Source organism: Sus scrofa, chromosome 2, assembly GCF_054392235.1.
Source record: "Sus scrofa isolate SSC_HxYL_T2T_F1_AM1 chromosome 2, Sscrofa_HxYL_maternal_Yorkshire_Landrace_v2.0, whole genome shotgun sequence".
In the NCBI taxonomy this organism is placed as follows: Eukaryota; Metazoa; Chordata; class Mammalia; order Artiodactyla; family Suidae; genus Sus; species Sus scrofa.
The window spans coordinates 99,490,723-99,504,805 of NC_139384.1; the positions used below are offsets into that span (position 1 = coordinate 99,490,723).

Consider the following 14,083-nt stretch of genomic DNA (forward strand, 5'->3'; position numbering starts at 1 on the left):
TATCCATGAGTTCATAGTTATATAAGCACATAAGTGATTGAATGAATGAATAAAAAGGATAAATAGGAGTTCCTGTCATGGCGCAGCAGAAATGAATCCGACTAGGAACCATGTGGTTGCAGGTTCAATCCCTGGCCTCGTTAAGTGGGTTAAGCATCCGGTGTTGCTATGAGCTGTGGTGTAGGCTCGGATCTGGCGTTGCTGTGGCTGTGGCCATTGGCCACAGCTCCAATTAGACCCCTAGACTGGGAAAATCCATATGCCACAGGTGTGGCCCTAAAAAGATAAAACGAAATAAAATAAAATAAAATAAAAAGATAGACAAGTAAATACATGAAAAGAGATAGTCCTTCTTTACAAAATAATTCCAATCAATAAATATAAAAGGAATGACAAATAGAATACTACCATTAGATCATCACTGTAATAATTGTTCCAGGCAAGATTCACTTCCATACACAAAAATATACTGTATAGGCAAAAGTTTGAGGAGAAACTCAAAACATCCTCTCCAGGATGTTTGTCAATTACAAAGGCAAAGACAGTAACTTTATCATAGTTTAACCCAGCAGATATTACTTAATGAAGGGACCAAGGTTAACACCACTAGAAATAAGACATGTTGACATCATGTATACTTTGATATGATTTATACACATATGTATTTTTGTTTATATATATATGTGTGTGTGTGTGTGTGTGTGTGTGTGTGTGTGTATTTTGCTTTTTAGGGCTGTACCTGCAACACATGGACGTTTCCAGGCTAGGGGTGGAATTGAACTACAGCTGCTGGCCTGTGTCACAGCCACAGCAATTCAGGATCCAAGCTGTGTCTGCAACCTATACCACAGCTTACAACAAAGCCAGATCCCTGACCCACTGAGCAAGGCCAGGGATCAACTGGAATCCTTCAGGAGACTAGTGGAATGCATTTCCTCTGCACCACAAAGGGAACTCCATGATTTATGTTTCTGTTAAGGAAAACTGGTTTTAAAAAGAGAGAAAATTCTATGCAAGTTTTCTAATAGCTTTTTCTCCTTTTTGCATATTTTTAAAAAGTCACGAAGCTATATGTCACTTAGTAGTTAGCAACAGTAAGACAATCCAAATGTGTTTAACATCCACAGTTATCTACCGGGAGTATGAGTCAATAAAGAAGCCCACTCTGATTATCTTTCAGCATCTACGGTAAACGCAAATTTGAGTAAAATCCACCAAAATGTTATTTGAAATGCATTATATTTTTAAGGAGGAAGGATATATTTAAATCTCCCTTTGATAAAAAGAGAATTCTCTTGGTATCTTGACAGGGTCCCTTCAAACCAGTTTCCAGAAAAATCAAAGACAAGTGTATTATCAGATTTATGTCCAAAAGCATCCAAAAACTACAAGCACAAGGAGATAGAGAATGAAGTTTCTTTCAAGTATCCACAAAATACACATGAACACTGATAATCTATTAGGCCAAAGAGAAAATATCAATTCCAAAAGTAGAAATAGGAGTTGCCATTGTGGCACAGTGGAAATGAATCTGACTAACCAAGTGGTGGCAGGTTCCATCCCTGGCCTCGCTCAGTAGATTAAGGATCTGTCGTTGCCATGAGCTGTGGTGTAGGTCGCAAGCGAAGCTCAGATCCTGCATTGCTGTGGCTTGGTGTAGGCCAGCAGCTGTAGCTCTGATTTGACTCCTAGCCTGGGAAACTCCATATACCACAGGTGCAGCCCTAAAAAGCAAAAAAAAAAAAAAAAAAAAAAAAAAGAAAGAAAGAAATATATTTTCTGATTATAAGACATTTAAACTAAAAATTAATTTTAATTACCAAATCAGGAATAAAAACATTTCTTTGTCTTGGAGAGTTAAAAACTATCTTAAATAATAGCTTGAGTCAAAGGGAAAATATTAAAATGCTGACCAATTTGAAATGGATTTAAAGCATAAGGGCAAACGCTAGCCTCTATGGTATCATTGTGTGGGTTAGAAAAGTGTTTCTTCCTCAAGTGAAAAAAAAGACCAACATTGTTGCATCTGTGGATGGTCACAAGGCCTTGGCTCTGAGCCCAGATGGCTGCAAGATGACACTCAAGGAAACCAAAGTCAAAATGAGTTGGCTGGGAGCTGTGAAAGAAAAAAAAAAAACCATAAATTTCTCTAAGGGGAAAAAAAAACCCCAATCCTGCTAGATAATGAATTTCCCCTTAAGATTGGAAGCAAACTTCTTGTTCATATATATATATATATATATATATATATATATGAACTTTTTTTTTTTTTTAAGGCTGCACCCCCAGCACATGGAAGTTCACAGGCTAGGGGTCAAATTGGAGCTACAGCTGCTGGCCTACACCACAGCCACAGCAATGCAGGATCTGAGCTTCATCTTGCCACCTACACCACCGCTCTCAGTAACACCAGATCCTTAACCCACTAAGTGAGGCCAGGGATTGAGCACACATCTTTATGAATCCTAATCAGGTTCGTTAACCACTGAGCCACAAAGGGAACTCTGTAAACTTTTAGTTAATGAAGTGCCTTGCTAGCAAGATTTTGAAGGCCAAGACAAAGTCTCACTTAAGGAATGTTCCCTTTGATTGAACTTAATATTCTCAAGGTCCTGATTCCTAAAGACAAAGAGAAAAGAGTGCACTAGTTTTGATATTCTTCAGTTACTTCTCTATAAACCTCTACAGGATTTACCTGTCTCAAATACTTTAGGTGAATCATGCCATTTTATTTTGTTTTAAACATTTATTTACTTATTTATGGCTACGTTCTTGGCATGTGGTAGTTCCCAAGCCAGGGATGGGACCTGTGTCATGGCAGCAATCCAAGCCACTGCAGTGACAATGCCAGATCCTTAACCTGCTGCACCACAGGAGAATTCCCAAACTAGGCTACTTTAAACAAGTTCTTATGAAAAGTAATGAAAGTTATATCCCCTGATATAATCAAATAATTTCGGAGCAAACTTCCTAGGCCAAGAAAAGTCTCAGTTTGTAATTGTGTTGTTAAGAAACCATTTAGATAGTCTCTTCTCATTGCAGCAGAATATTTTTCAAGACTGATTCCTGACATTATTTCCCTAAAATCACAGAAAGGTTGCAGCACTTTTGGGGTCTATTTAATAAGAATGACTTTCTTTTGCAGGAGCAGTTCTAAAACGGGAGCAAGAAGGGTTCCAGGGAGTTCCCAGCGTGGCTCAATGGTAACAAACCTGACTAGTATCCATGATGACTCAGGCTCAATCCCTGGCCTCACTCAGTGGCTTCAGGATCCGGCATTGCCACGAGCTGTGGTGAAGGTCGCAGATCCCGAATTGCTGTGGCTGTGGTGTAGCTGTAGCTCCAATTCAACCCCTAGCCTGGCAACCTCCATATGCTGTGGGTTCAGTCCTAAAAAGGCAAAAGAAAAGGGGGAGAGAGGGTTCCAGGTGGATGAAAGAAGGAAAGACTTCTCTTAGTCATGCACTTAGGCGGTAGAAAAATATCCCATAGTTGAGAATGGATTGTGGGTGATGAGGATGAGGGGAAAGTCACTGAATAGGATGAAAAAGAAAGTCATTGAATGAGATGAACAGAAACCTAGAAAAGGGAGGGAAAGACTGATGCAGAGATCTTTCTGGAGTGGAGAGTACCTCTAGGTTGACTTTGAATCACCAGGTGAGCGTTTAAAAGGCTTTTATTGTGACCCAAAGGAAACAGAATCTGGGGACAGGCCACAATGGTGCAGTGACAGAATAAAGACCTGGTTGCCAGGGGTCGAGAAATAAACCCCAGAAGCCTGGAGGAAGAGAGATGGAGCCCTAGCTCCTGGTCTCCTTTCCCTCCCTCCTTCCCCCTAGGTTTTCTGAGATGTAACCTTCCACCTAAACATCATCTTCCTGGTTTCAGACCTGAACTGTGATCTCTGATGTCTGCTTGGTTCCACTTTTTTCTACCCATTTGCACAGAGGACCACCACCTTCCCTTTCTGGAATCTCTAAGGTTTTCTGCTTTGCTTGTGCCCTAGTCATCAGCCCAACTACCTCAGCTGAGATGGAAGTGCCCACTCCCTCCCAAACACTTAAGCCTCCCAATCTCAAAGCAGAGTCTTTGGACCCAAAGGTTGTCATTGCCTTATTTGAAATTGGATCACTTCCCCCTGTCTCCTGCAGTCCTCTACCTTCCCCCCCAAATAGTAACCATGAAGCAACTGAACAACGAATTGCAAGGAAATTTGATGATCTCTTAAAAGAAATTAAAGATATTGTTCAAAACATGACAAGTTATGAAGAGAAGGTCAAAGAAACAAAAGAATCTTGGGAGGAAACCAGTATCTCTGAGGATGTATCAGAACTTAAAGAAAAAATCAGAGGACTTGGTAAAATAAATGAAACACTGTTGAAAAAACTGCTTGGTAGTTTGGACCTAGAGAAAGAAAATGCAAAGAAACGGGAGATGATGTCAGAAAAGCAGAACTCCAAGGACACAGTGCAAGGTTTTGCAAAGGATTTGGTAAATTGTTCAGAGGAAAAAAGAGGCCTTTGTGAAACTCACCTAAGTAAGGAAAAAGCAAGGTACGAGCTCCCTCACGTTCAAGAAGAAAATATCAAACTGAAGAACAGCATGGAGCAGTTATTGCAGGAAGCAGACCACTGGAGCATGCAACATACAGAACTTAGTGAACTAATCAAATCCTATCAGAAATCTCAGAAAGACATAAAAACTCTTGAAAATGATGGAGCCAAGTCCCAAACTCAACCAGATAGTGAGACGTCAGCTAAGCATGAGCTGGAAGAACAAGTGAGGAAACTGAAACAAGACACATATTCATTGCATTTGATTGCAGCTTTGCTGGAGAATGAATGTCAAATCTTAGAGCAGAGAGTAGAGCTTCTCAAGGAACTCCATCATCAGAAAGAGGAACCTCTACAAGAGGAGCCAAGTCAAATAGACTGTGAGCCAAACAAGAAAGAACAGAAGCTATCAGAGGCAGAGAAGGTCAAAATATACAAGCAAAACATGCAAAGAATGGAAGGTACATTTCAAAAAGGAGACCAATTCTATAGAAGCCTAGATGCTTGTCATAAAAAGAAAGCTCGTAATAACCTGTTCAATACTCATCTTGCAAGAAGAGCTCTTATAAGAAAAAAGAGGCCAGCCAGCAGCCTAAATTAAAAAAAATATCGAATGTAGAAGAAAAAGCAATTCTTCAAAAAACTATAGTAGCTCCAGGCATAATCAATCATCAAACCTAGGAGAGACTGTTGGTTCAACCAAGAACTACAGAGCAAGAAGATTAACACAGCATTATTCATTACCTCAGTAGGTACGTAAGTCTGGTCCTCAATGACCATTACTGTCAATTTTTTGTCATATTCATCATCTTTACAATCTGTTTCTTTAGTTATTAGATAGAGATTCTATGACATTTTAATCAAAAGTGAGAATTTGCAGGTCCAGTAAGTAATGATCTAAATAAAAAAACCACAACAAACAAAGGAAAGGTTTTCCTTCTTTATTTAATGACCTTGGGGTGAAGTTCTGGGGGGGAAAACTATGTAACCCTTTAATTATGAACCTTTAAACTCACCTTCCAAATGCACATTCCTTTTCCTATTTATTATCCACTGAAGTGCAGGTAATAGTGGAGTAAAAAGAAATGCTCATAAACCACCTTTAAATAATTCTTTTCATAAATCTCCCTATCCCCTAGATCTACTGTTAATAGTACTGCTCTTTGCTCCTTGGCTAGTAGACGGTGGGCATATCAGGCAGCAGAGGCCCTTGGAGAAGGACAGCTTGGTTTATTTAGAATAGAAGAATAGATTTCATTTATCTAGATTTTGTTCTGTACTGGAAAATTTCCTCTCATTACTCCAGCTAGGGGGCAGTAGAGTTACCCAGAGGAAAAAAGCAAGATCTGTTAGAAAAGTTGAACTTTTTTTTTTTTTTTTTTTTTTTTGTCTTTTTGCCATTTCTTGGGCCGTTCCCGCGGCATATGGAGGTTCCCAGGCTAGGGGTCCAATCAGAGCTGTAGCCACCAGCCTACACCAGAGCCACAGTAACGCGGGATCCGAGCCGTGTCTGCGACCTACACCTCAGCTCACGGGGAAACGTCGGAGCCTTAACCCACTGAGCAAGGGCAGGGACCGAACCCGCCACCTCATGGTTCCTAGTCGGATTCGTTAACCACTGCGCCACGACGGGAACTCCGGAAACGAACATTTTTGAAGAACTGAAGGAAATGTCAACCCAGAATTACTCACTCAGTGAAAATATCCTTTAGGCATGCAGGTAAAATCAATACATTCTAGGATAGAGGAAAACTGAGAGGATTTGTCACTATTTGTTGGGAAAGCCCATTTAGTTATACAACTAATCCTCATTTTTTTTTTAATCCTCATTTTTTTACATTCAAGAAAATGAGTGTTCCTGTCAGTCTCTGACTTTGTCTTATTCCATTTCCAAAGAGGAATTTCACACAGGAGATGCTAAATGAATGAAATGAGAAACTACAACACTACTGAGCCCAATCATTCTTGTATTTCAGCTTGCTCATGTGCATTACCTGAACAAATTCTGTCAGTGTCATTTATCTGTCAAATGTTAAGTGGCTAACTCTTCAGATCTGCGCCAAAGTCCCCTGGTACCACCACAAACACACAAGAGAACCGCAGGATTTTCAAATTTTTGAGATAAGTACTACAATATGCAACACCTGTTGCACACAACACAAACTCGAGGTAATCATAGTTTCAGCATTAGATTATATGTAGCACCATACCTAGAAATGAAATTTCCAGTGAGAATTCAGGCACAAGGCCACATCTATCTGAAAGCAACTAGGAAATGAGGTTTTTAGCTGGGTAAGCATGTTGCCCAGGCAGAGGAAGAATTTAATTTTGGAACACAGTGGAGTGGAAACTATTTTTGTGTACCGTCGGCCTTCTTAAGCAAGTTTTATGGAAACTTGAGATCCTGGACTAAATGCAAACTCTAAAAGATATTTTACAGCTATAGATAATAAGAGCTCAAAAGACTTACCTAACTTTTAGAGGTGGGTGTTTATAGTATAAATTGAGCTGAGGCCTGGGATTCTGAAATATCTCTGGGTTATAAAGGGAGACACTGGACTTATCTAGCCCCTGGAGGGATTTATTTGTTCGTTTATTACTTTTTATTTAATTATTTATTACTTTTTGGGGGTCTTTTTGTGTGTGTGTGTGTCGTTTCCAGGGCCACACCCGTAGCATGTGGAGGTTCCCAGGTAGGAGTCTAGTCGGAGCTTACCTCAGCCACGGTAACCTGGGATCTGAGCCTCGTCTGCGACCTACACCACAGCTCACGGCAACACTGGATCCTTAACCCAGTGAGCGAGGCCAGGGATAGAACTCACAGCCTCATGGTTCCTAGTTGGATCTGTTAACCACTGAGCCATGACGTGAACTCCTATTTATTACTTTTTATTTTTATTTTATTTTTTTTTGTCTTTTTGCCTTTTCCAGGGCTGCACCTGCAGCATATGGTGGTTCCCAGGCTAGGGATCGAATCGGAGCTGTAGCCACCAGCCTACGCCAAAGCCACAGCAATTCAGGATCTGAGCCGCATCTGCGACGTACATCACAGCTCACAGTAATGCTGGATCCTTAACTCACCCAGCGAGGCCAGGGATCGAACCCGAAACCTCACGATTTCTAGTCAGATTCGTTAACCACTGAGCCATGACGGGAACTCCCTTGTTACTTTTTAGAGTTACACCCATGGCTTATGGACATTCCCAGGCTAGGGGTCGAACTGGAGCTATAGCTGCTGACCTGCACCACAGCCACAGCAACTCGGGATCCAAGCTGAGTCTGTGACTTAACATCATAGCTCATGCCAACACCAGATCCTTAACCCACTGAGCGAAGCCAGGGATTGAACCCGCAACCTCATGGTTCCTAGTTTGATTCATTTCCACTGTGCCATGACAGGAACTCCATAAATCAATTATACTTTAATAAAAAATTTTAAAATAAAAAAAAATAGGAGTTCCCGTCGTGGCGCAGTGGTTAGCGAATCCGACTAGGAACCATGAGGTTGCGGGTTCGGTCCCGCCCTTGCTCAGTGGGTTAACGATCCGGCGTTGCTGTGAGCTGTGGTGTAGGTTGCAGGCGCGGCTCGGATCCCGCGTTGCTGTGGCTCTGGCGTGGGCCGGTGGCTACAACTCTGATTCGACCCCTAGCCTGGGAACCTCCATATGCCGCGGGAGCGGCCCAAGAAATAGCAACAACAACAACAACAACAACAACAACAAAAGACAAAAAAAATAAAATAAAATAAAATAAATAAAAATAAATAAAAAAATAAATAAATAAAATAAAATTAAAGAATTATAGGAAATATTACATATAATTTTATTATATTTAATATAATAATATACTAAATATAATTTTATGATATTTAGTATTTCATTTGAGATAATTATCCTATTATATAAATATAATTTTATATTTAATATTTCATTTGAGATAATTATCCTATTATTTAATTTTACCACAGATTAGATATACCGATTCTATACAAATTCAATAAAAATATCTGTATAGAAGCATCTTGTGAGTACAAGAATATAACAAGAATAAGCTTTGCACGAAAGCTACTAAATCTTAGAGTTCCTGTCTTGGCGCAGTGGTTAATGAATCCGACTAGGAACCATGAGGTTCTGGGTTCCATCCCTTGTCTCACTCAGTGGGTTAGGATCCAGTGTTGCCATGAGCTGTGGTGAAGGTGGCAGACATGGCTTAGATCCTGCTTTGCTGTGGCTGTGGCAAACTTTTTAAAGTTTCTTTATCTAGAATACCATACAAAATAGATATTTTGGGGGAAAATAGAGATGGAAACAAAATCCAAGTGATAAAAAAGAAGGGAATAGTAATTATAAACTAGAGGATTTTTAAACAAAGGCTCCTTTGTTTATAGTACTTTGATAATTTGAATCTAATTTTTTCTTTCTTTCTTATATGGGTGGTACTTACATATCTATTCAAAATTCAAGAGATTCAGAAGAATTTATGGTAAAATATTCTTTTCATCCCTATCATTATGCTAAGGATTGAAGTCACAAGGATGAATAAACCATTGTTCCTAATCTCATAATCTTGTAGCCCTGTGAGTTTCTCCTCAGGCCTCAGGCCTTGCCTTTCCAGATAAAAATCTCAAGGACCTTGTCAGTTAGCTCCTCTCTCTTGTACCTTTAACCTCTTTTTTGCTATTAGTTCCTGTCCTTTCATCTATAAGCAAATTCAGTATTCTGTAGTCTTAAAACAGAAGTGCTGTTCCTATATCCTGTCTCCCACTTTAGCTAGAATCTAGAAAAAAGCAACTGACATCAATATCTCCAGTTCCTCAGCTTTTTAATTTCTTTATCAAGTAACATATGCAAATATTTTAATAGTTTTTTTAAAAATTAAAGATAAATAATTGAACAAACTGAATGGTTAATATGCACTTGGTGCCCCTCTTAGCCCTTTACATGTATTGTCTCAGTTAATCCTGATAACAATCTAAAAGGCAGGTACTATTGTCTCCACTTTACAGATGAGAAAACTGATGAGTTTATGAAGAAAATAAGTAGTTCCCCTCCACCCTGTTTTTTCACATAAACTCTGGTGTCCATGGGCCACTAGTTTTAACTGGTTTTGTTAATTGGTCTTCCTTTGGTTACCTCCACTTTTGTAAAAATGTTCACATAGTTACTTATTGAACTAATACCTTTAGGTATTTTCTTTTGACATGAAAGATGAAGATGTAACTCTGTTACTTTCCTCTCCAAAAAAAGTTACATTGCTGTTCTCAGTTCCTGTTCCTCAACCTCTGCAGTTTTTTGTTTTTGTTTTTTGGCTGCATCTGTGGCATGTGGAAGTTGCTGGGCTAGGGATCGAACCTGAGCCACAACTAAGACCTGTGCCACAGCTGTGGCCACGCTGAATCCTTAACCGACTGTGCCACAGCAGGAACTCCAGTTTTTGTTTTTGTTTTGCAGTTATTAACAACACATTGAAATATTTGTTTTGTTCCATTAGTTATAAACTATAGTTCTTAACTCCTTACTTTATTAGGTGAGAACATCAGCTCTCACTCTTTTTCATCCAAAGCAGCCCATTTTACAGACTCCTTAGCTGCTATTTTCTGGTCTTGCCTCCCTTCCTTACACTGGAATTCTTACTGATGTGACTTTCTTATTGTTGAATCCACTGACATTTTGAAACCATTTTTTTTTTTTTTTTTTTTTTTTGTCTTTTTGCTGTTTCTTTGGACCGCTCCCGAGGCATATGGAGGTTCCCAGGCTAGGGGTCTAATTGGAGCTGTAGCCACTGGCCTACACCAGAGCCACAGCAACGCAGGATCTGAGCCACGTCCGCAACCTTCACCACAGCTCATGGCAATACCGGATCCTTAACCCACTGAGCAATGCCAAGGATCAAACCCACAACCTCATGGTTCCTAGTCAGATTCGTTAACCACTGAGCCACGACAGGAACTCTGGTGGTTGCATTCTTATCATTGCTTTATAGACTCAGTAGTGCTGCCTGGTCCTGGCTGCTGTATTTTGGGCTCTGAGGCTCTAGGCAGCTTCAGGCGTGAGTGTCCCCTGATTCTTCCTACTGAGTTGAGGACATGCCCCTGTCCTCTGGTCCTCTACCACTGGGTGGTCCCAGTAGTTTCCTATTGCCTTCCAGGGCCAGAAAGAAGCTAAAAACTTTCCCACTTTGAAGAAACATGGTCCATCTTTGCAGTGGTGGGAATGGGCAAACAATAGGCTAATTCCAGCTAATTTTTTAAAAATAACCCACCAAGTTTAATTCATTGAACTCAAAGATTATCTTGGTCATTTATTTCATCCTTCTCTCTCACAAAATATCTTTATTGAAGAAAAAATAACTGATTTGAATTTCACTAGTTTTCTTGGCTTCAGGGTTAAGATGTGACCAGAGGAGAATTAGTTTACTAACAGTTGGCTGTTCTCTTTATAGATTTATTCTAAGTCTGATAGTAACTGTGTCATTTTGAGCCCTAGTATGAGTGTCTTTTTTTCTTGGCCTTGCCTGCAGCATGCAGAAGTTCCCAGGCCAAGGATCAAACCCGCACCACATATGTAACCAGAGCCATAACATTAACAATGCCAGATCTTTAACCCACTGAGCCATGAGGGAACTCCCTAGTGTGAGTGTCTTCGTACTCAATTTTCAAGCATTCAGTTCAGATGCTCCATAAAATTGTACAGGAAGAGTGGCCAAGATGGCAGAGTGGAAAGACCCTGAGCTCACTTCTCTCATGAGCACACCAAAATCATAACCACCTGCAGAGAATAACCGTCAGTGAAAAATACTGGAACATACCAGAAAAGTTTGACAACTAAAGACATAAAGAAGGAGACACAGGGTTTCCCCTCGTGGCTCAGCGGAAACGAATCAGACTAGGAACCATGAGGTTGTGGGTTCGAACCCTGGCCTTGCTCAGTGGGTTAAGGATCTAGCATTGCCATGAGCTCTGGTGTAGGTCAAAGACACCGCTCGGATATGGCGTTGCTGTGGCTCTGGCGTAGCCTGGCAGCAACAGCTCCGATTAAACCCCTAGCCTGGGAACCTCCACATGCCGTGGGTGAGGCCTTAAAAAGACAAAAGACAAAAAAAAAAAAAAAAAGAAGGAAACACGAGAGGGGTAGAAGGGGCAGACTCTTGGTATAATCAAATCTCAGACCCCTCAGGTGAGTGACCCACAAACTGGAGATAAGTTATATTGCAGAGGTTTACCCACAAGAGTTCTGAGCCCAAGGTCAGGTTCCCCAGCCTGGGGGTCTAGTTTTGGGAAAACAAGTCCCTAGAGCATTTGGCTTTGAATGCCAGTTGGGCTTGATTGCAGGAGTCCCACAGGACTGGGAGAAATTCATTCTGAAAGGGCTCACACAAAATATCTCATGCAGTGGGATCCAGGGACAGACATGCTTGCTGGGTCTTGGAGAATCCCCTAGAGAGGTAGGGCAGCTGTGGCTCACCCTGTGGACATAGATACTGGTGTCAGATATAGTGGGGAACATACAGCTGCATGAACACTGCTGCTGGCTGTTTTTGACATCTTAGCTCATTATCACCAAGCCCTAGTCCCACTCAATGACCTGCAGGCACCAGTGTTAGGATGCCTCAGGTCAAACAGGACACTGCCCCACTCATCAGCAGACAGACTGCTTACTGACTAAAGAGCACACAGCTGCCTCTGGATTTGCCCCTACACCAGAGGGGCCAAGACTCAGTTCCACCCACCATTAATTAGGCACCAGCCCCTACCACCAAGAAGCACGTCAAAACCTCTAGATCAGCCTCATCCACCAGGGGGCAGACACCAGAAGCAAGAAAACCACAATCCTGCAGGGTGTCAAAATCAGGTTTAATCAAGTTCCCAGGCACATGAAAGTTCCCAGCCTAGTGGTGGAATCAGAGCTGCAGCTGCCAGCCTATACCACAGCCACAGCAATGCCAGAGCTGAGCCTCATCTGTGACCTCCACTGCAGCTCACGGCAACACCAGATCTTTAACCCACTGATCAGGGCCAGAGACTGAACCCACCTCCTCATGGATCCTAGGTGGATTTGTCAACCGCTGAGCCACGACAGTAACTCTTCAGTTTAATTTTTTAAAGATTTTTTTTCTTGGAGCAGTTTTAGGTTCATGGCAAAATTGAAAGGAACGTACAGAGATTTACCATGTATACCTTGCCCCTACACATGCATGGCTTCCCTGTTATCAACATTCCCCAGCAGGGTAGTATATTTATATTTGTAATAATTGGTGAATTTATATAGACACTTTTTTTTTGTTTTTTGTTTTTTGTTTTTTGTTTTTGCCTTTTTAGAGCCATACCTATGGCATATGAAGTTCCCAGGCTAGGTGTCACATCAGAGGTGCAGCTGCTGGCCTATGCCACAGCCACAGCAATGAAGGATCTTTAACTCAGTGATGGAGGCCAGGGATCAAACCCACATCCTCATGGATACTATCCAGGTTCTTAATCCACTGAGCCACAACAGGATCTCCTCAACACATTTTAAATCAACTAAAGTCCATAGTTTACATAAGGGTTCCCTCTTGGGTTATATATTCTATTGGTTTGGATAAATGTATAATGGCATGTATCCACCATTATAGTATCATACAAAGTACCGTCATTGCCCTAAAAATTCCCTATGCATTGCCTAGTCATCCTTCTCCCTTCCCTCTCTGTCCCCTCAACTCCTAACAGCCACTGATCTTCTTATTGTCTCCATAGTTTTGCCTTTTCCAGAATGTCATATAATTTGGATCATGCAATCTTTTCAGAGTGGCTTCTTTCACTTAGTAGTATGAATTTAAGATCTCTCCATGCCTTTTTATAACTTGATAGGTCATATCTTTTTGACATTGAATAATATTACATCAACTGGATGTATCATAGTTTATCTATTCACCTACTAAAGAACATCTTGGTTGCTTCCAAATTTTGGCAATTATGAATAAAGCTGCTATAAACATCTGTGTGTGGGCTTGGTGTGGACATAAGTTTGCAGCTCCTTTAGGTAAATATCAAAGACTGAGATTGCTGGATCATATGGTAAGAGTACATTTAGCTTTGTAAGAAACTGCCAAACTTTCTTCCAAAGTAGCTGCACCATTATGCATTCCCACTAGCAACAAACGGGAGTTCCTGTCCCTCTATATCCTCGTCAGCATTTGGTATTGTCAGTGTTCCAGAGTATGGCCATTTTAATACATGTATCTCATTATTGTTCTAATTTGCATTTCCCTGATGACATATAATGTGGATGTCTTTTCATATGCTTATTTGCCATCTGTATATCTTCAGAGAGTTGTCTGTTAAGGTCTTTGGCCAATTTTTTAATTGGGTTGTTTGTTTTCTTATTATTGAGTTTTAAGAGCTCTTTGTACACTTTGGCTAGCAGTCTTTTATCAGATGTGTCATTTGCAAATGTTTTCTCCCAAGCTGTGGGATCCTTCACCCATTGTGCTGGCCCGGGATTGAACCTGAGTCCAAGCACTCCAGAGATGCTGCTGATCCTGTTGCACCACAG

The 14,083-nt window shown here is 40.9% G+C and overlaps 2 protein-coding genes across 3 annotated transcripts in view; one reads left to right on the top strand and one right to left on the bottom strand.

Moving 5' to 3' along the window:
* Positions 1-14,083, bottom strand: part of SERINC5 (serine incorporator 5) — a 203,092-nt gene that overhangs the window by 167,951 nt on the left and 21,058 nt on the right. The window lies entirely within an intron of this gene.
* SPZ1 (spermatogenic leucine zipper 1) lies at positions 3,698-7,076 on the top strand. Of its 2 annotated transcripts, XR_014838149.1 has the most exons (2): positions 3,753-5,305; positions 6,530-7,076. XR_014838149.1 is itself a non-coding variant. In XM_005661518.4 (1 exon), exon 1 carries the CDS (start codon positions 4,033-4,035, stop codon positions 5,152-5,154), a length of 1,122 nt encoding a protein of 373 aa, XP_005661575.2. In that variant the 5' UTR covers positions 3,698-4,032; the 3' UTR covers positions 5,155-5,477. The 2 variants fall into 2 exon arrangements, 1 of the variants encoding a protein (XP_005661575.2); XM_005661518.4 differs by lacking the exon at positions 6,530-7,076 and having other exon boundaries at positions 3,698-5,477.